Here is a 22,645-nt window from a genome sequence, read left to right as displayed (position 1 = left end):
TGCCTCTGGACTTTGCTTACCTAGGTTCCACAATAATCTAGTTCTTTTGTTTTTCTCAAAAGATCTTTTCAAATCTGACTTTTGAGGATGTAATGAATACCAAGGCTCAGCTCTCCAGGGACAAGGACATCCCCAAACAGATCTTTTGAACAAAAATTAAGTGACTTCCTCGGGAAAGGAGCACTACGGAAGAGCAGGAAACCTTTCCACACTCAGAGGGGAATGCAAAAATAGGGCTTCGCACTTTAAGGAGAAAGAACAAGAAAAGGGAACTAGAGATTGATAATAGAGGAGTATAACGAGGTGGCAATTTTGGTTTCAAAAGAATGTGATTAGCTCCTAATGACTGCCACCATTCCCTGGTCAATCTACTGTAACTAGCCACTAATGTAAAAATAATGCCCCTGGCTCCTTCACTTTGAAGACGAGATGAGTCTCCCTTTCATGCTCTTACCCCTCAGATTTGTTTTCTTGAAGAGATTATCCTCTATTAGACTGCAGCTGCCTAAAAGGGGAAACATATGGGTGATCAAAGTCTGCCAATTAGGGGCCATTACCACCTCCTCTTGGTGGCTCTATTAGGTGCACCTTCTATATTTGTCAACATCATCGCAAACCCATACCCACCCCCACACCCCATCCCTGGTTTCTTTCAACCTCACTAGGGGGAGACAGAAGTCCTGGGGCTATAGTAGGTGCCTATGTGTATTCCCATGGGGAAGTAGCCCTCAATCATTACAACTGTTATGTTGGGTGCAGGATTTCCCTGGAATAGGTTTGCCTTGGCTTATTTCCAAGGCCATGGCTGTGATGTTAAGCAACCATTAAGAACTCTAGGAGTGGCAAGATGGACCTTCATTGGATCTCTGCAGTGTTACAATACAGAGGGCCCATGCTTCTTCTACTGGGCCCACGGAGGCAGACCAAGACAGAGCACAGGGCCAGAGGAAGGAGAAATCCAGCTAGTGATGCTACTCAGAAAACAGGAAGGAAACTGAGGGACAGTGAGCATTGTGTCACTGAGGGTGTCCCAGTGATTGACACTGTGAATCAGCTGATCAGCTGCCTGAAGGTCACAGGGGCAGGACAGTTTTCAAGGTCACTGATGATTCTTCAATTTCAAGACCTTTGTCATCCACAGGCACAGAAGCCACTTAATTTATTAGTCATTTAATTCATTCCAAACTTGTCATTCTAACAGTATAAAGTACAGTCCTAGCAGTGGGCCCTGGAAACAGAATTATAAATGAGATGTTATCCTTTCCCTGAAGGAGCCCATGGAAGATAGGAAGCCAAGTTGGAATATAAGCTTTTAGATTATTAGAGGTAGAGATGTCCATGTGATAATATAGAAATGACTGACTCTAGCTGAGAATACAGTAAGGAAGGGTGAGCATAAAGACTACAAAAGAGAAGAAGCTTGGATGAGTTTGGAAAGATACCTAGAGATTTTACAGGAAGCCTCGAGTAGAAGGGAATTTCAAGTAGAAAGAACATGTGTAAAGACTCAGAAATCTGAAGGACTTTGTACGTGGCAAGAAGTAAGGCTGAAAGAACATTTGGGATGAAGTCATAAAAGGCCTGTTATGAATTTGGAATTTATTCAATAAAAAGAGAAGTAACTGGGTCCTGTTCACAGTTTATAAAGATCACTCTGATAACAATGGAGGATAAATTGGAGGGAACAAAACCAAAGCCAGGGAAACCAAAGAGGAGATCCAAAGGTAAATTATCTCTGCAGGTCAATTTACCATTTTCACAGTGAAATCCCATGAGAGCTTTGATCATTGCCTATGTCCACATTTTATCACAGACAGTGACTTATCTGGTCTGGAATAAGACCTTGGTATTAAGAGCTTGAAACCATACACAAGTAACGCTAGCATGCAGCCATAAAGAGGCCTTAAGCTAACTGAAACCTAAATTCTGACACACATGCTGTATCTGCGATACTAAATATATTTTTCCATAAGATTCATGTGAAAATATAATGCCCCACCACCATGTTGGAATGAACAGTGGACTTTTATCACAGAGAGTTTCAAGTGTAAAGTCTGATCCCCAAAGCTCAGCCCAAATATCATGAAAGACAGAGCTGTCACTAAGCCCCTCACACACAGCAATATACCAGCAGGCTGACTGACAGAAGTAAGGCTGCCTGGTCAGGAGTAGGATGAGGTTGGAAGCGGAATGAGGTGCAAGAACAGGAAGCATCTGTGGTCTAAAGATAGCCTAAACCAAGGTATAGGTTGCTATAGGGATGCTTGGTACCCAGAGGCCAGGCTTGCTTTGTTTCCCCTCTGAGATGCCTACCTAAGGGTTTGAGGCACACAAAGAACAACATTCTGAGCCAACAACAGCTGAAAAGACACCTTGGAGCGAAATTAGAAAGCATGGCTTAGCCATGAAGCCCAGGTAAAGCCCTCTCATTAGTGCCTTTCAAAGGTGGCTGTGGGAAGGAGAGGACACAGAATGGATACCAGTTCTACATATCCAACCACTGCATAGATGAAGCCCATGGTCATGCTAGAAAAAAAAAAAAAAAACAGGTCAGCAAACCATAGACACAAGCTAAACACATACTTACAAGCAGATGCATTTGTCTGTGGTTGCTTTTATTCTACAGCCAGAGAGTGTGATTCAAATATGTATCCAGATTTTCACAGATAAGTCTTGAATATAACCTTTGCTATGGGAAACCGACCAAAGTTGGTGAAGCCCATGTGAGACTAGATGTAAGAAAGGGTTCACTGTACACAAACACTACTTTTTTATGCACAGTGGCCATGCCTTTCTCTGAGCCCACAGCCTGCTGAGTGACTGGATTTCTGGCCAGTTGGTGAGTTCTTGCTCTTGCTTAGAATGTACCTAATGAGGATTAGATGGGCAAGGTGAAGGCTGATGTGTTTAGATGAATGAATATCTTCTCCTCCGCTGTGCAAACCAGAAGCTGCAAATTCAATATCATAAGTAATGCAAGGACCATGGGCAGGACGTTCAGCCTGTCCTTCTGTGAGGAAGGATAGAGACACTCATCAAAATAGGGCTTGTCCTGAATGCTGCTGCAGGCTTGCTAAATCTGTTCCTACTCCACGAATGCTCATTTTTACCCTCCATGATGGTACTGACTGCATCTTCCCTTTGTTCTGGACCACTTGGCACTCAGCTCTTGCAGACTATCCACACAGGTGTTTACTTGGCTGTCACTTATATAGTTGCCTCCCTCTTAAACTGACTGATGACTTTTTAGCTCATCCCTTCCTTTAAGCTCTAGAGCTCTACATTAAATTTCCTATCAATGGCTCAGCTTATATATCTTGCAGACATCTCAAATTTGGGTGCCATTATTACCATTATCATTTTTTACTAATTTCAACATATTAAAATATACACAGTACCCACTAGTTGGCAATCTTCTAAGTGTATTATGTACCCAAAATGCAATGCTTAATTCCTACCCAATTAATCATATTTCTTCCTCATATTTCTCCATTTCAGTAAATGGTATTTCTCTGGTTCTTCAAACCATTGACCTAAAGGCCAGCCTTCATTCTTCTTTCTTTCATAGTTCCTATCTAAATTCCTTGCATTAGTACCCTGTACAAATCCACACATTCATGGCTCTCATGCATACCAACCTGACAGCTTCCTCTAGTAAGCATCTGCTTTGTTATCCAAGGGCTTCCTCAAGACTAAAGAATATCCACACTACTTACAGAGCATGGCATAAATATGGGGGATTTCTAACAGTTATTCTCCAACTGCAGTAGAAGGGAAACAATGGATAAGCATTCCAACTCTCTCCTTCCCTTCTCGTCCAAGAGCCCTGAACATGAGATGTGCTCATTAATTATTATGCCCAAGTTTTGCTTGGTGGTACAGTGACAGTCTGCCCTGTCAGCTTCATACCCTTGATTGTCTGCTTTCCCCGTTCTCCTACTCATTCTCTTTGATTGCCTCCAAACCCAAACACTTGTACTGAAAGCCTTATCTCTGGTTCTGCTCCTGAGGCAACCTAAGTCAGACACACTCAACTGAACACCACAAAATAATTACTTTTCTTATGTCTACTACTACTACCTGCTCCATCAGTCCAAGCACCATTATGAGGTATGATTGCAGTAAATTCATAACCAATTATCCTGTTTCTTCTGGCTTTCCTACAGCCTGCATTCCACACAGGAACATGAATGCCCTTTGTATAGCATATGAGGTGATTGGGGGTCATTTGTATTCTCAAATCTCTCTAGAATTTTCCAGTCATTAGCTCCTACCCCAACAATCCTACCATACTCTCATCTATGAACATGATCATGTGGTCAATCTCTGACCTTTGCATCTGTTTCTTTTGCTTCAAAAGCACTTCTTACTTTTCTCAGTGTGACTGGCCCAACAAGGAATGAATTTACATGTGAGTTTTTCACAGAAAACTTCCTAAACTTCTATCCTGCTCTATTTCTTCATATCTTCATTATATAAATTTGGATTTTCTTTGTCCTTTTCTACATTTCCTAATCCATTGAATACTCTAGATTCCTAGTACATAGAAAAATTTCCAAAACATTTTAGGGGATCAATGAGTATCTGCTGAGTATATGAATGAATGAATAAATGAATGAATGAATGAATGAATCCTTGCTGCTGTAGACTGTAAGCTCATGACAGAAATAAGACAGAACAATATTTGAGCCAATGAACAAGCAAGGTAAGACCACGGGAGGCAGCACTATAGGCACATAGCCCTTTATACTGAGTGCCCATCACAGTGGATATTCATTTCCTGTTGTTGGTTCATCTACACTTGAGGAGAGTTGCCATCTCAGGTTATGCTAACCAATCTGCCTTTGCTTTGTAGGCCTTACCAGAGGGACAGACAGCTTCGTGGGACACAGCCAAGGAAGATGAAAACCGCAATAAGAATCGATATGGGAACATCATTTCCTGTAGGTGTCCTTCTGGGAGTTTCTATGTCTTAGATTTGGGGAAATGTGGGAGAAAAAAGAGTTCTCTTTTCCTGGGATTTGACATAAAACAATCCTTATGTTCCTGGCTTTGGGTTAGTAGATTATTACAACGATCGCAGGAAGGGATGGTAAGGCCCAAATGAAGTCAATAACAATCCTAAGTGAGGAGGAGAGGGAGGGAGGGAGGGAGGGAGGGAGGGAGAAAGGGAGGGAGGGAGAGAGGGGGGAGGGCTGCCACAAAACTGACTGCCACTCGGTGATAGCACACCAGTATTGGCACTTCCAGATGATGGTATGAACAGCCTTCTAAGCAGCACAGGGAGAGAGAGCAATGTTACCCGAGAAAATGTTGAGTTAAAGCTCTGTTAGGAGTTGCCCATAGCAGCCTTCATGTGATCTATTGTATCCCAATTCAGGCCTTTGGACATCCTGTCCACTGTGTGAGGAATATTTCTTAAGATCTCAGGGTACCCTAGTTTGGGCAAAGCAAGGAGAAAGGAGGAAATCCTAAGGGACAAGTTATTTCTAGCACAGTTAAAAGTTTTGTTCTAACTGTCTAGACATCGCCAAAGAAAAAAGCTGGAGGAAGAATAAGACACAGGCAGTTTGTAAAGGAAGAAAGAGGCAGAAGTTTTCGCTTAGCTGTTTCCTGTGCTGATTTAGGAATGGGCTCTGAATAGTGGAACTAATCAGAAAACATTTATAATTTCTCTCTTGCATGCAGACAGCAAGATTTCTTGCAAGTGAAGTGTCGGAAAGAGATATTCAAATAGTCAGCAAACATGTATTAAGACATGATGTGTGGGCCTCCTCTGAACACTTCCTGGGCTGGGCACTGGGAGATGTCTTTGTTCTGGGACAGGTGGCTATTCACTGTGATTTCTCCCCACCATCATCTGCCGCAACACAGTGCCTGGGGTACACTAAAGTACTCAGTGCATTATCCAGTGTTCTTGTCGGGTTGTGAACTCAAATGGGGTTCACTGTCAAAAGTAGGTTTCCAGTGCCCTGCTCCTAGGAATATTGAACAGATGTGGAAAACAAATGCCTAGAGCATAAGGAAGGGAGGCTTACTCATAGAGACAGGAATACTCAGGCCAACGAACAGAAGACAACATGTAGGAGAGATATATAAAAGATGGGTGAGGCCTCCTCAGGCCTCCCAGAGCTCATCCCTGCCTGGGTGCTCACCAACTGTCCCCTGGATCTGACCCAGCCTCTTCCCCATCTCCTCCATATCCAACTGGCCCAAACTTTCTACCTATCTGATCCCTGACAGAATTCATAAAGATCTTTACTATATGACTTCAGTGGTATTATTTTTCTACTAAAAGCCCTTTAGACATTCCTTTTCACCCTTGAGTTCTACTTCTTGCAAGGCCTTTTCCAGATCCACTCATGGGGGCTCGGTCCATCATAGTCTCCTCGGTAAGCCACATCGACTCTCACACAGCTCTTGAGCTTTCCATGTTGTCCCTCCACACCTCAAGGTCACCTTGACACATTCCATTCTCTTCATCAAAGTGTTCTTCCCTTCTCTCTTTGACTTGCTAATGTCTACTTCTTCGTTTGTCTATCAACTATCATCACTCTCTAGGGGAATATTTTTTGACCGTAAATATGTAGACGAACCACAATATTCAGCCCTAGAACTCTGTGTCTTCTGTTCACCTTGGCTTTGTCATTGCTGTACATCGAGAGGCATTTGGATGAGCCTGCTTGCTTGCCTCACAGAAGCACAGTCCACAGCTATCTTGCATTTCTATTTCCCCAAACTTTCCATATGACTTATGTCTAAAAAATAAGAACTGAATATAGGAGGGTCCTGTAGGGCATGAGCATTGTGTTTCTGTCTACTGTGCCCCCAAATTGATAGTGAACACCTTAGAAGGATAACCGGAGGAAGGCTGGATCAAGCCAACACTACACTGGAATGATAAGTCCAAAGAGGGAAGAGCCAAGAGAAGACAGGACAGGAAGGGGAGAAGGACACACCATTCCTACTGGGAGCACCATTTGATAGCCAGAATTGCAGAAGGCAGTAGAAATGGAATTGAACTCCTTTGCTGAGATGACTTCCTAGTACCTATAGCCACATCACTCACTGTACAGTAGCTCCAATGGCAGAATGGGGAGCAGAGGCAGGATAGAGTTAACAGGGATCAAGTGCCCAGGCCTGCTATCCTGGGGAGCTATATTCTAGCTATAGATGCTGTGTGTGAGCTCCTTTTTTTGGTTTTTCGAGACAGGGTTTCTCTGTGTAGCTTTGCGCCTTTCCTGGAACTCGCTTTGGAGACCAGGCTGGCCTTGAACTCACAGAGATCCACCTGGCTCTGCCTCCCGAGTGCTGGGACTAAAGGCGTGCGCCACCACCGCCCAGCATGAGCTCCTTTTTTAAGTATGCATTCCACATACCTCATGGTTCCACCTTACCCTGCCCACATCTCTTTGACTAAAGACTATATCCAAAGCCAGGGAAAGATGCTATGCCCAAGCACAAGACAGACAGCAAATCTGAAGAATCAACATATCTGGGAGAAACCTCAGCTGCCGTGAAACCCCAAGTTCCTCACCAGTCCTCAGAAGGGCCTCTTCCACATCATTTTAGATTCCCAGAGAGATTACATTGCAGTTGTTCCCAGCAACAGAAAGCTTTACAACAGCTTTCTAGGCTGCTTCTGCCCCACAACCCCAGCCTTCCAGTGTAAGCCACTCTTCCTACAGACATGTCTTGCCTTGGAATTTTTGTCTTATATCCACTCCTGGAGAAAAAAAATAGAGATGGAGAAAATTCAGGAGCCTTATTAGTATCCCCTTGGTGGTTTTAAATAAACCCTAATCTCTTTTCTAACTGAAGTTCAGTGGCTGTAGGCACATCAGAGCTAGTATATATACTACATTAGTATATATACTACACTAGTATATATACTATACTGAGTCCAGCGGAGAGACACAGTCCAGGTGACTTGTGGGTCCAAAGAGCAACACAAGACATAAAGGGGAACAAAAAAGGGGGTCCTGAAGTTTCAATGAAAAAGGTTAAAGAGGAACAGCCCAGAGGCCTAGAAAGTATCCCTGCCCTTATATGTGTCCCTCTCAAAGGCCAGGCCTGCCCAGCCTTAGTAAACAGAAATATTCTTGGCACAAGAAGAAAACCAGCTGTGATTACCATCTTAAGGAGCCCAGGTTCCCAAAAGGCCTGAGTGGAGGACGAAGGCCCAGGCCAGGGAGCACAGCAAAGATTAAAGGGGAAAGGAGGAGGGCAGGGGCTGCCATCAAAGAGCTGTGAAAGAGAAACCTTGGTAAAAGAGCTCTTTCTTCCAAATGATCCCATTGAGAATGTAGTAATGGAGACCGGGCTTTCCAGGGAGTAGAAATGGAAAGGAATGGAACAGAAGGAAATGAATGGGTGAAGTGAGAACAAAGCCCTTTGCTTTCAGATAGCTCCAGGGCAGAGACTGTGAGCAAGAAAGAATTTCAAGAATAGCAAAGTGTCCATCTCCCACCCCCAGCCTTGTGGACATTCTGGAGCTTTCTGGATTTGGCAGGAGGGAGATGCCTATGGACGCAGTTCTCAGAAGGGCTGCAGATTCCATAAAGTGGCACTTTCCTGTGATCCGTCAGGATCCCAGTGAAAAACTGATGGAACCTCCAGAGAGTATCCTTTGGGAAGTAATGACAAGTTCCTTCATAAAGGTATAATCTAGGAACAAAGATATTAGAAGCCACCACGGATTCTGCAGGGAGAAATTGCCAGGACCTGGAGACAGAGTCTAACTAAGCACAGGTGTGTCCTCTAGTGGCATCTCCAACAAAGCGGGATGGGGAGTAAGTTGCCTGACCCTGCTGTCTTGCCTCCACACACACTATGCTTTTGCTGTCTGGTAGCTGAACCCATGAGAAGCCAGAGAACAGGGCCAGTCCAGTTCTGTAGTCCCTGGGCAACCATAGAGAATCATTTTGGAGCTCATTGGAATTGCCAATGATCAGATACCTCCCTGGGCCTCCAGCATCAGAAGGCATGGAGACAGCACCCAGCAGTCTTATTATTTAAGCTCTCTAGTGATACTTTGAGAATCTCATATAGTCATTGGACACCAACCTCCTAGATCATAGAACCAGGTGGAGAACATAAAACACAAATCCCAGGGCTCACATTCATTTGCTAACGCTTCTTTTACCTAAGCCTTGGGGAGATCTTAGAAAAGTCACTGGGCTCCGCAGTATTGGAGTCTTGGACAGGAGGTCAGGGAGAACCAAGTTGTAGTCTGTTCTGCCAGTTAACTTCTTGGCGACCTGTGGCAAGTCCCCTCCATTTCTCTGGCCTATTTCTCACCTATGAGGTCAGAGTCCAATGCAGAAAAACCATATTAAAAATGAATGGAAATGAAATCTACATCCAATGTGACCTTTGGAGTATTGGATTTTTTCATGTAGGGCAGTCTAGCCTTTGAGTTGACAAGCTGGGAGAGATGGCCCAGAGATGGATCGATGATACCCAAGGTCACACAGTCACATAGTGAGTATATAGGACTGCCATGGCCAGAGCTCTGATCTGTCACCTGCCAGGATGCCACATGCTTCTTGCCAAGGGATCTCTCTGGTGCATGAAGTCACATGTATACTTTCCAAGAGTATGTGCTCCCAAGAACCCAACTTCATAACAGATAAGCTCCATAGAATAGTGTTCTCTTCCTAAAGTGGGGAGGGCCAGGAAGGACTCAAGTCCAGAACAAACCTAGAGGCCCTCCCATATAGCAGGATTCTCTACTGCCTCCTGGGAAGAGAACTGGAATGACATAATTTCTTCTGACCCTCAGCTTCTGCTCTTCTTAGTTCTCTCTGAAGGTGGCTCTTGGTGGATCCTACATGCTTCTCCCCATACAGAAATCACTGGTATCCCCCATATCCTCCCAAACTCTCTGTTGTTCATAGCCCGAATTCTACTGCCACCACCTGTGTCTTTCTCCCAAGATGTATTCTGGCCACTAGACCATCACTCTCTATTTGAAGGACAGACCACAGCACTGGGGAATTAAATGTCCTCAGGGGTTGCTTTCAGTTGATGGCTGGTACAAGTGGGTATCTAAAAATCCCAGCTTCCCCTCCCTGGATATCCATACTTCCTGTCTTCTCCCAGAGCTCTGCAACAAGACTAAGGTCTGCTTGTCCAGTGTGGACAATTCTGGGTGATACTCCTTTGTTAGATTTTTCCTTTCCTCCTGGTATTTGCTAGGAGACCCTCCAAAGTCAAAATCGCTAACTTAACTCCTCCACTCTGGTTCTGCTTCCAGTGTCCTTTCAGCAAGGCTCCCTGGTGGGGCACTGCCTGGTGACATGCTGAGGATGCAAAGAGATGCACTGGGAACATTGTCCTCTGTCCTCTCTGGGTACTCTTCCCATCTGTTCTTCCCCTCTCTGGGCTCTGCATTTTGCTCTTTCAAAACAAGGGGATGCAGAGAATGTGTGTGTGTGTCCTCCTTGTGTGGTGCCCAACCTATACCTCCTGTGTCTCAATAAGGGTAATTCAATCAAGATTGAATGTTTAGACCTTTAGCTTGGATGAGGTACCCAGGCAGTCCCTGTGGAATTACCTTCCTCCTCCCTACCTACTTGTGCAAGATGATGGCATTAACATTTCCAATACTTCTAGGAAATGGTTTTTCAGCTCCACAATTCATTGTAATGAGTCAAATCTCTTTTCTCTGAAAAATTGCACCTGTTTTTACCCTCTGCAGTGCCCAGAAGACAGGAGGAAAGATTATAAAGTATGCAAATGATATTCTCTCCCAGCCCCACCTCTCTGAAGTGATTCTCTCTTAAAGCGGATGTGACTTGAGATGACTGATTTATTGGGTTCTGTCTGATGATGGAGAAAGGGAGGGGAAGCTGGGGTTTGTGTTTTAGTTAGAATTGTGCAGAGGAGCAAACTGAACCTTCTCCTCTGGAGCGGTTGTGAAATGACAAGATAGAGACCGGGGACCAGTTTTGGGGACTGAGATGTTAGTGGGAAACAGGGGATAGAGGGATGTGAGGCATTGGGTCTTAGGGGCCAGCCTGCCACTATATAAAGAAGTTGTCAGCCTTATACCTTTTCTTGAATGACAGAACTCCATTGGGCCTTGAGTTTTCCATCCATGAAGTAAGGTGTACAATATGCCACTCAGAGTTACTTTTTTTAATCCAATGGCATAGTATCAATGCAGCTTCCAGAATAGTCCATGGAACACCCTATACTCTCCATACAGATAAATTCCTATCCCTTGCCACCTGCCACTGAGGGGTCTTTGACCTCATGGCCCAGTTCCAGTAATGTCTCCTGGTCTTTCCCAAGAGAGATTAAAGTTAGGACAAATCTGTGCTGAATAACTAGACATTGATTTGCATGCTCAAAACAGGTATACACCATAATCATGGAAGAGCTTTCTAAAACATACCATGCAAGGTTCTACTTGCAGCTTCTGATTTAGGGAATCTAGAGTATGGTCCAAGAATCTATCTAAAGATCACACTTGGAGAGTCATTGGTTGATAATAATGATAAAGCTGAATTTAGATATTTGTGTTGATTCTTATAGCATGTTGGGTTTTTTTTATATTTGATCTCTTTTCATCTCTGGTACAAGTCTGCAGTAAAAAAAATATTATTTGGGGGGTTATAGTTGAATAAATAGAGGTTCGAGGAATGTTATGACCTAAGTAAGCCAAGTGCTATGATGATCTAGTTAGGGAGTGGGGAATCCCAGGTCGGCCTTCACAACTCAGACAATCCTTTAGCTCTCTTCTAATAAAGATAAGAATTGGCTGTCAATATTGGGACAGGACAGGCTGGGGCTGCAGGTGTGATGAGGGATCAGCCATGATAAGAGGAAGAATGTGATCCTGATGCATGATCTTAGATGAGTGTGTACCTCAGCACATGTAAAGGCTCTGTGAGCAAAACAAACACAGGATATTTTAACAACTTAAGGCCAAGGTTACCAGAGAAGTGTGTGGAGAGGAGAACATAACAAGGTAGTGGGTTCCCAGGCAATCAGAGCATGTGTGGCTTTGTGGGTATGGTAAGAGTCTCTGTTAGTGATGGACTCCAGTTGATTCATGTCAGTGAACAAAAGCAGACATATTTTCAGCAAAATTTTAGTGTATCTGTGGTTTGAAGTAGGTGGTGGTGGGAATATTTACACCACAGAAATCATTCACATGATATAGTGGTATTTGCTCTGTCCATGACATTGGGCTATAGGGCCCAAAGGAGGCAGTGCTTCCTGCTGCTGTATGTGATCTCTTAAAAGGAGAGGGAGAAGGGTCACATGCCCCTTCTCCCTGCTGTAGCATGAATCTTAAAAGTTCTTATTAATAAAAACAAACCTGAAGCCAGGTATTGGGGTGAATGCTGGAAGATCAGAGAAGCAGAACAAGCCACAGCCTCACCTCACCAATTCCTCAGCTGATCTTGTTTCCTCAGACTGGAGGCCTCTGAGTCCTTGTCTGGAATGAATCTCAGCTGAACTGCTACTAAAAGCCTAAAAGCTTAACCAGGCTCTAAGTTCCTGGTTTTCACGCCTTATATACCTTTCTGCTTTCTGCCATCACTTCTTGGGATTAAAGGCTTTTCTTACCATGCCTGGCTGTTTCCACTGTGGCTTTGAACTCACAGAGATGCAGATGGATCTCTGCCTCTAGAATGCTAGGATTAAAAGTGTGTGTGCCACCATTTTCTGGCCTCTATATCTAGTGGCTGTTCTGTTCTCTGACCCCAGATAAGTTTATTAGGGTGCACAATATTTTGGGGAACACAATATCACCACACCCTGCTGCCTGTGAGGTGGATTCACTCCAGGTCAGATCAGAGGACGACTTCAGCTGTCTACTCCATTCTGTATTCATGAGTATATTTCCTCAATTTATATCTTAATAAATCTTAATAAATCCCTATTACCCATTAAATAGACTCACATGGATTGATCTTAATAACATGATATATCAGACCTTTTTCCCTTTCAGAGAGCTGTTTGTAAAACATTTACCAGCATACCATTGGTCCACATTCTAAAGCCATAAAGAACAGATAGATTGAAGACAGAAGGTAATGTCATCCCTCCCCTGCAACTGTGTTCATGGGACAGTTTTGTCCTTCATAGCCCTCTACCATCTACCAATGGCTATGTCTCTCCCAATTCTACCTCCTTGAGGAACCTGGGGGATCCAGGATTCTGTCCCTTCATCTTACTTCACAGTCAGGGAGCTTCTCCTCTAACATATGACTCTACATAACTCTTCTCTTTGTCTTGACTCTCAAACACTGCATGCCAAATTAGCTGTTTTTCAAGCTTGCAAAAAGTAGATAGAGCATAATGAACATTCTGGGCTGCTTGTAAATTACCTTGTATAAGCTCCTTGCCATCATTGGCTGCCCCATCTTTCTCCATGTGCATGTGGGTAAACACAATTTTTATCTTTCTAATTACATAAAGTTAGAAGAAGAAAGGGACACCGAATAATATTAGCATTTCCCAGAACAGATAAATAAACCATGAGGATACTGCCACTCTTTGTATTGCCTTTCTGGTAGACCTGTATCTGAATTCTGTCCTTTAAGGAACACGTGCATCACTCTTGTCCTCTGCAGATAAACAGATTTGTCTTGGGGCAGATTGACAAATGGGGAACACCAGCTTTTTAGGTGTCTCTACTGTCACCCTACTGTGTACCTTAAATTCAGTCCCAAGGCTCCATTTATTGAGTCCTTGCTGTATGCAAGGTACTATCTTTTATTTCTTTAGGAGCAATTTTAGTTTTACAGAGAGTCTGAGTGGCAAGCACAGAATTCTGCACCACTTACATATTGTTTCCTTCATCAACACTTCACACAAGTGCAGAACATTTGTTGCAGTTGGTAGCCTAATATTGGTCCATTATTATTAGTTCAAGTCCATAGTTTACATTAGGGCTTACGTTGTATATTCTGTAGAACTGGAAAATGCATATATTCCAATTACACTATTTCATAGAATAGTTTTCTTGCCCTAAACGTCCCCATTGCTCAACCTATTTAGCACCCCTTCCTCCTCTTCTAAGCCCCTGCCAACCACTGAAGTTTTTACAGACTCCACGGTTTTTCCTCTTTTGGAGTATAATATAGTTAGAACCATATGTAGTATCAACATTCAACGTAGCCCTTCCAGTTTGGGTTCCATCATTTAGCAATCGTATTTAAGTCTTTTCCATGTCTTTTATAGCATGTAAGTTCATTTCTTTTTATCACTGAATAATATTCCAGTATATAGCTGTATCACCTTTTATTTATCCAGTTCACTTACTGAAGATATTTTTGGTGGCTTCCAAGTTTTTACAATCATGACTAAAGCTGCTGTAAACATTTACATACAGCTTTTAATGTAGATATAAGGTTGCAGTACATTGGGTAAATACCAAAGAGTATAATTACTAGATCACATGGTAAATGGATTCTTCATTTTGTATGAAATGGTCTTGCTGTCTTCCAAGAGGCTGCACCATTGTGTGTTTCCACCAGCAATGAGTGAGTGATCATTCCTGTTACAAATATGGCAAGTACTTGGTGATATTGTGGTGTTTTGTCACAGTTCTGTGTGTAATATTTCACTGTTTAAATTTTCAGTTTCCTAGGTACTTGCGTCTTGGTGCCTTAGTGCGGCATAGAGGACACTCCACTCAAATCCAGCTTTCTCCTCTGTCCTCTCTTGTTCCTGTTCCCCTCACAATCAGTGATCCCAGGACAAGAGTCTTCCACAGTCCTACTCCCACTGCACCTTCCTACAATGAGTTGGCTCCTTCAGGATCTCTGCTTCCACAGTTTCCTCTAAGAGAAAGACTTCCTTGATGCCCATGGATCACTTTTAATTTCTCAGTCACATTTCAGTACACAAAGCTCACTATCCCTCACTTTCGAGACCTTGATGTTTCACTTCCATTTATGATTCATCTCCTTGAACAAATTGCCCCAACTGCTTAAGCATGAAGCTCACCTGATGTAACCCTCTCTTAGTCTCTATTAGGCTGGCACATAGTAGGTACTCAGCAAGTGTGTTTTTAATAAATAAATGGAGATATTGGTAGACACCCTGATGGTTAGAGACATATAATCTTTAAGGATATGTGGTGATATTGTGTTCCCCAATATATTGTGAACACTAATAAACTTATCTGGGGTCAGAGAACAGAACAGCCAGTAGACATGTATAGAGGCCAGAAAATGGTGGCACTCACACCTTTAATCCTAACCTTTTGGAGGCAGAGATCCACCTGGATCTGTGTGAGTTCAAAGCCACACTGGAAACAGCCCAGGCATGATGACTCAAGCCTTTAATCCCAAGAAATGATGACAGAAAGCAGAAAGGTATATAAGGCGTAAAAACCAGGAACTAGGGCTGGTTAAGCTTTTAGGCTTCTAGCAGCAGTTCAACTAAGATTCATTCTGGATAAGGACTCAGAAGCTTCCAGTCTGAGGAAACAGGATCAGCTGAGGAATGGGCAAGGTGAGGTAGATGTGGCTTGTTCTGCATCTCTGATCTTCCAGCGTTCACCCCAATACCTGGCTTCAGGTTTGTCTTTATTAATGAGAATTCTTAAGATTTGTTCTACAAGGATACTTGATTAGAAATAGTAAGTTTCTTTCTTTTGCTTTGTTTCTAATGACTTTTGCTTTCAGATCTATATATCTCCTTTCAACATTTTAAACCAGAACCTCTGTTTCCACTGCTGTGGTCTCCAGGCAAGCATAACTCAGTTAGTAAAGGAAATTTTGATCTGCCTCCTTAGCATAGCAGGCAATTCATCAGTTTCATAAATAAAAGAGACTTTGAATCACTAAGTCATTAATAAGAGCATTGGATGAAAACATAATATACATTTCCCTTCTCTGAGGCTTACAGATTCTGTAACTGCTGGTAACAGGGCTTGATAGCCTGGGTTCAGAGATACTTGGAATTCCTCAGGACAGTGCATCCTGTTGGTAGAGCAGGATGAACCTTAGACAGTGGCTATATAATTTGTAAAAGTTCTTGACTTCTGTGAGCCTGAGTTCCTTTACCTGTGAAATCAGAATCATAATAGCACATCACTGTGACCATGATAAGGTAAAGAGCTACTTTTAGGGAAAAGTGAATAAGATGATGTACCTAGTGTTGGGGACTTACAATAAATTCAGTAAAGTTCAAACTCTTCTTATGCTATACCCTTTATCTCTATCCCATATCCATTCAGAGTTATCTCCTACCTACTCCTCCTTTCTAGGGGCTCCCACTGAAACTTTCCCTCCTTGGAGAATTAGAAAAGGGGTATCCAGTATAACACATTATCCAAGCACGGTACCTAATGCCTGTTGATACTAGTGATTGACTCTGAGTTAGTAGACATGAGTGGTGTCTTATACCAGCCCAGGGCCTGTTTGCCCATAGCTGGACCCATTCCTGGCCTTCTAGTTGATGTTGCATTACAAGGAGCTGATCTCTGCAAGATGACTCCTTTGCAACGAGGGACTCTCCTCCTTGTGTCCAACTCCTGCCAAAGAGACCCCTGGGGGCACCAGTCCTAGAAGGCTATCCCAATTATAGAGTTCTGAAAATATTACCCCATCTCTCTCTTCATCCAGCCTGCGAAGGTAGTATCTCTTTATTGTTTTTCTAAATTATCTCACTTCTTAAAAGTTCCTTCCATCAATCAACAAATAACTTTTCTGGTTATCCCCCACTGTGAATACTTACATGCTTTCTAATCTCCTGCTTGGAGCTTTATGAAAGTAGGAACATATGAACTTGGAGTTAACAGGCCCACACTTTTCTATGTTGCACCATTCACTGGTCATATGGCCAATTTTTATGAACCTGAGTTTGCTCATTTGTTGCAAGGACTAACACAACCATTCTGCCACTCTCATGAGATCACTGGTAGCACCCAATGGGGCCATTCACTTAGACACCCACCAAGCACTCACTGAGTGCCTGCTGTGTGCTAATCCCTTAGGGCTGCAACAGAACACAGAACAAGGCAGCTAATGCCGCTATCTCAAGAAACTCGGGTTAGTACCAGCAAATGTACCTATAAACTGAGGAGTACTATAAAAGTCTAAAATGAAAAGTTGGTTTGCCCTCCTTAACCCCATGAGGCCTTAGGATGCCCATACCTCACTATCCCACTGACTGTGAACCCCATCTCTGCCCTGGAGTATGATGGGGATGAGGTATGTATGCAATGGCAGGTGCACAGTGACCCAGGTAGCAGACTGAGGGTCCTTCCCAACAGATGTTCTCTAGTGCATATGCATTAGCATGTCAGAATTGACTTTAATTAATTGCAAAGGATTATCCAGCATTTAATGTGATTCTAATTTGGCATTATTTGAAGCAAGCATGTTATTGACTAAAACCTGTACATCTTGTTTATGTTTAGATTGCGTTTGAAAAGGCATTCTCAGTAACATGACTTTTAGTTATTGATGACCTGTTTTCTAATGATCCAGTCCTCAGTTTAATGATGGTATTGATAACAATACCTTGCCAACAATCTGTCTGCACAGTGCTCCAAGAGACAAACATAAAGTAGTTTGTGTCCATGGAGAAATGGATAAACTTGCTGTTGTTAAGCAAGCATGGAAATGGACAATATTGGTTCAGACTCCATGACCTTATGTTCTGGGTACTTACATCAGTCTCTCTTGTATTATCCCATGAAGTGGGTATTTCCATCCCCACATTGATGATGGCATCACTAAGACTTAGGAAGCAGGTGACACACCTGCTCAGGTAATGGTGAAATCATGAAGAATAGAAAGTAGAAAGGGGGTCCTTTTTCAGATTTGTCACCTCTCTGTACCTCTACTTCCTCATCTACAAATAGCGTAACTGTGAGAAAGTGGCATAGTTCCTGATGTGCAGTCACTAATGAATGACAGCTCTAAAGAAGAAAACTACTGACTCCTCATCCCATAGCTTCTCATCTACCACTTCCTGCTTTGTGTTCTCTCTGCAGATGACCACTCCCGGGTGAGGCTGTTGGTGCTGGATGGAGACCCCCACTCTGACTACATCAATGCCAACTACATTGATGTGAGTATCTTGACTGGGCTAAGTAGCTATGGGCTAGAGTTGATGGTCCAGACTCAAGGTCTAACTTAAAGGCTGTCTTTAACCTGTCTACCAGAAGGTAGTCATAAAGTAGCTCTTTCCTAGTTTATATGACAAAAGTTGATTATCCACCCAAAGCCACATCTGCTCTTGAGCAGACTAGAGTCATCTGCTCTTTGGGGCTCCAGGGAAACTACTAGTTTGATTTATTCAATCCATGTATTAATTTGTATGTGTCTGTCTACACAGTCATTCATTTGAAGGTACAACTATTGTTGCAACAAAATGTTTAAAAGACTCACTACATGCTAGATATTATAAGACCCATAAAACTAAAAATGTCAGGGTCTCTACCCTCAAAATTATCAGAAGAGTGATAAGCTGTGCACATCTGTGGTAAACTAGGGTAAACTAGAACTTGATGACTGTTATAAGTCCAGATAAAATATGTGAGCAGAAAATTATGTGAGCCAAAGCTTCCAATGAATGAAAAGTAAAATTCAAAATCAAAGTGAGAGATGATGTGCCCTTGGTTAGAGAACTCCTCTTGCCCAGAGGAAGGAGCTTGGAAAGAAATACATATCATCTCTGTCCAAGAGTCATGGAAACAGTACAGTGGGAATACTGGAAAATGAGGTTGGTACTAGATCCTTGATGACTTAAAAGGTGGAACCCCCAAGGAAAGAGAAAACTAATGAGGGTGTTTGAATGAGGGGGGTCCCATTCAGCACTGAGCTTTACAATTCATCTGCTACTGGAGAAAGGTAGAACAGAGACAGGAGAGCCTGGAATTGATACAACCAAGTAGGAGAGAGGCTGCCACCTCAGTCCAGACACTACTGAGAAAGGGACTCAGTTCGGACAGGAGCCAAGAAACGTATGCACAGAAATGAAAGAGACTATGATAGAGGAAGTCTGGCCACAATTGCCAAGTAGATATCCGAGAATTACTGATCCAAGATGAATTCTCCAGGACTCAACTCAGAGCCTAGAGGCCTTGAAGAATGACTCAGATTCCCACTGATCCCTCAGACTCTCGAATGTATTTACAGACCAGCTATGAAGTACAGTGACATGTTTCATGAATTTTCTTATAGCATAGCCTGGGCCAGTTGGTTCATTAGTTCAACAAGCATTTGTTGAACTTTGAACCTAACACTACTTTATACTGAGTGAACACTCAACCAGCAGTTGCCAATCCAGGTTAGAGTGGTTCCTTCCTTTTCTCCTCTCCCTTGATTATGACTATGTAGATGTGACTGTCCTAAGGAAGAGCACCCACATAGAGCCTTACATGCCTGGGTTACTGGTGTTATGTGAACAGAAACACCCAGGTGAAGAACCACTGATCTAGGGGCTCTAAGGGTTACTGATCTTGAGGTTGACCCATGGTTTCTCTGTGCCATCATACTCCTCTAGAACTCATAAAACCAATTCTCCATGTTGAATCCCCTGTCTGCAATGCCCAGAGTGGTTTCCACTTCACTATTGGACCCTGCCTAATGAAGGACCTGCTGTGTGACCATGACCTGGGGCTAGAGCTTCGGTGGAGATTAAGAAGGGTAGTCTCTGTGTCTGTAGCCCCCTAGATGATATAACAAGGAGGAATCCAATTCTGAGCAGCTTGTCTCCAGCAAGAGTGAGTTTCTCTAAGCATCCACTGACCACTCTACTAGCTTTCCCCTTTAATAGTCATTTCACAAACACCAAGCAGACATTCCACTGTGTGCTAGAAATACTGACCTTTCAGATAAGAATTCTGTCTGGTAAGAGGGGTCCAATGAGAAAAGATACCTTCCCAAAACAGGGGCTGTCAGACTGAAGGCTCAAGAGGGAGTCCAATGAAAGCTTGAAGGAGATGACATCTCAGTCCTGCCTTAGAAGGTGACAAAGAACCAGCTGGACAAGAAAGAGTTATAGTAACCTAAGAATTAGTAATCACTTCTCGTGTACCAATATGTCACTTTGAGTAGTACTTCAACCTCACTGGATAAATACCTCTAGTACCCATAGCCAGATGAGTAAGCTGGGTCTCTCAAGACTAGGTAATGTACCTAGAATCCCACCCAAAGGAGGTAAGAGAGGAAAAGCTAGATTTTGAATCAGGAGTGCCCAACTCTGTTTCCTCTAATAATAATAAGCAGTGACAATGGTAGCAGGCTCGTAACGAGTCACCCCTGGCCCTATTATGTGTGCATTAAGCAAGTCAACTTACTAAGACTTCTTGGTAACACTTCACGGTGGTTCTTATCACTCCATCTTTGCATAGTCTTGTGTGCCCAGGTTGCCATATTTATCTGGCATTTAATATCTAAATGGAAACCCACATCAAAACGATTTATCTAGCTACTTACTCAATCTTCAGTAGAGTGAATACCTGACTACATGTAGAACTGAGAAATTTCCATGTTGTATAGGCAGCAAATGGAATTGCTTTAAATGCAAGTGACTCTACAGTACCAGTACTAATCAGGTCTTCCATTTCTGTCCTGTTCTGTCATTACAAAGTGTTTTGCAAGCCTTTAAAGACAGGAAACCAGGGATTGAGGTTAAGAGCACTGCCCTAGGTCACACAGCTAGACTTTTAATTCTCTGCGCAGCTAGAACACAGCATAGCCCCCTCCCTTTCTGTGTAAGAAGTAGATTGTGCAGACAGGCCAAATGTCTCTACCACATGCTGGCCTAATAGGCAGTGTCAGGCCCTGAGCTGCATCTCAGTCATTAGTGCCAAGGACTAATGAGACTGCAGTCATGGATCCCATCCTTGTTGGGCCTGTTGTATACTAGCTTTTCTGATGACTACCTTTGTAACTATGGGTAACTGTCAGCCCACAAGTGTGTGATAACTGCTATAAAGTGCCTATCAGGGTTCCAAGAGGAAACAAACTGGCTCACAGGTCTTAACCAGGTAGAGTTTAATAAGGGCCTGAATAATACTGAGGCAGACTAACCAACCAGATTGTGTGGAGTATCTTGAGGTTAGAGATGGCAAAGTGATCTCAAAAATTCTGTGGCTAGATAAGATAATGGGTATAAAAGGAATAGAGTTACTGTAAGGAGAGGGCTGTCTGCTCCTGCCAGGGAGAAGCCAACCCCTGCTAACACAGAACCCAGAAGGCCATATGTCCCAACCTCCCACTGGCCTCTGAGCTTTTGCTTCCCCTCCTGGTTAGAAAATGCCCCCTCAAAGCCTGAGGACATGAGTGCCCACATTGCAATTTATATTGTCACCTCCCATGGCAACAGAGTAGGGTGTGGAAAAGACACTGGGGAAAGTGGTGAGACAAAAAGACACGAAACATAAAAGTACCCTTCTTATGGTGTTACCATGACAGGGCAGGAAGCAGGAGAATCACAATTGGGGGCCTACGGAAATCCCAGGAGAAGTGTGTTCTGTGGTCTCCTAGGGATCCCTGAAAACCAACAATACAATGAGGGGGGGGGGAATATGAGCTATCTAGTCTTTATTGCTTTGTTCCGGTCTTCACCACAGCCCAAAGACAAGAGTTAGCTATCCAAGCTAGAGTCCATTTTCTGTAATTGGATTTTGACAATTCATTAAAACGACTCTATTTGGATAATGAGCTGGATGAGGTCAACCTTGCCTGAGCCTCTGGAGGCCGGGGTATGTTGCTCTCTGAACCAGCCCACTGGCATGTTTGTTTGCACACCTGAAAATGTATGGGCCACTTGAATCTGTTATAAATTACCAACCTGGAAATAAATATCATATCTGAGTCCCAAGTAAGTAACAGATGCAGGAGTTCAGAGTGAGATAAATGCATTTTGGATGCAAACCTCTTTCCCATTGCTCATAGACAGATGGAGGCAGGCCCAGCGCTGGTTTGCAGTCGATGTGTGTGCTGTGTAGGTGGGACTTAAATGAACTGAAAGTTCTTTTAAGGTTAGGAAGTTTTCTTCACTAGCTCTTGGCAAATCCCCAGAGGAGACCCAATTGAGCAATGTATTTCTTTTATCTGCTTTGCCAAGGAATCGCTCTCGTGGTTTGAATTTTTCCTCTTTTGGAACTGTGTGAGTTTCTGGAGCCCAGAGAAGGTCTTTTTGCTCAGATGCAGCATGGGGTCAGGCATGTGGCACACATGTATTCAGTGTGGTTGTACCGGGGTTGACAGCGAAGACAAACACTTCAATGCTGAGAGCATAGCCCCAAGCAAGCCAGGTACAGCCCTGCCCTAGTAGAACTCCCATAACATAGTGGGGAGATAGACAAGGGTGTAAGTGATTGGTGCTTTGGGTTCAGCTGGTAAAGTGCTTGCCACGAGAATTTGATGTGAATTCCTAGCATCCATAAAGAGCCATACTGGACAGCACTGCTGTAATCCCAGCACTGGGGATGCAGAGACAGGAGGTTCCCAGGGGCTCCCCATCCAGGCAGTCTAGTCAAGTCAACAATCTCCAGGTTCATTGAAGAGAGTGATTGACAAAGACATCTGACATCAACCTCTGGCCTCCATACATATTCACACATGTGCATGGACTCCTCCACACACCTGTGCATGCACACACACACACACACACACACACACACACACACACACTGGAAGGACAAAAAACAAGC

General features: G+C 43.3%; 1 protein-coding gene across 1 annotated transcript in view; it reads left to right on the top strand.

The window, feature by feature from the left end:
- Positions 1-22,645, top strand: part of Ptprt (protein tyrosine phosphatase receptor type T) — an 805,504-nt gene that overhangs the window by 732,647 nt on the left and 50,212 nt on the right. The window contains exons 17-18 of the mRNA XM_059258971.1: positions 4,856-4,943; positions 17,972-18,048. Coding sequence (XP_059114954.1) covers positions 4,856-4,943; positions 17,972-18,048 — 165 coding nt within the window. The remainder of the gene's footprint in view (positions 1-4,855; positions 4,944-17,971; positions 18,049-22,645) is intronic.

The sequence above is a fragment of the Peromyscus eremicus genome, chromosome 4 (assembly GCF_949786415.1).
Source record: "Peromyscus eremicus chromosome 4, PerEre_H2_v1, whole genome shotgun sequence".
Taxonomy (NCBI): Eukaryota; Metazoa; Chordata; class Mammalia; order Rodentia; family Cricetidae; genus Peromyscus; species Peromyscus eremicus.
This window is presented reverse-complemented; position numbering and strand designations above follow the sequence as displayed.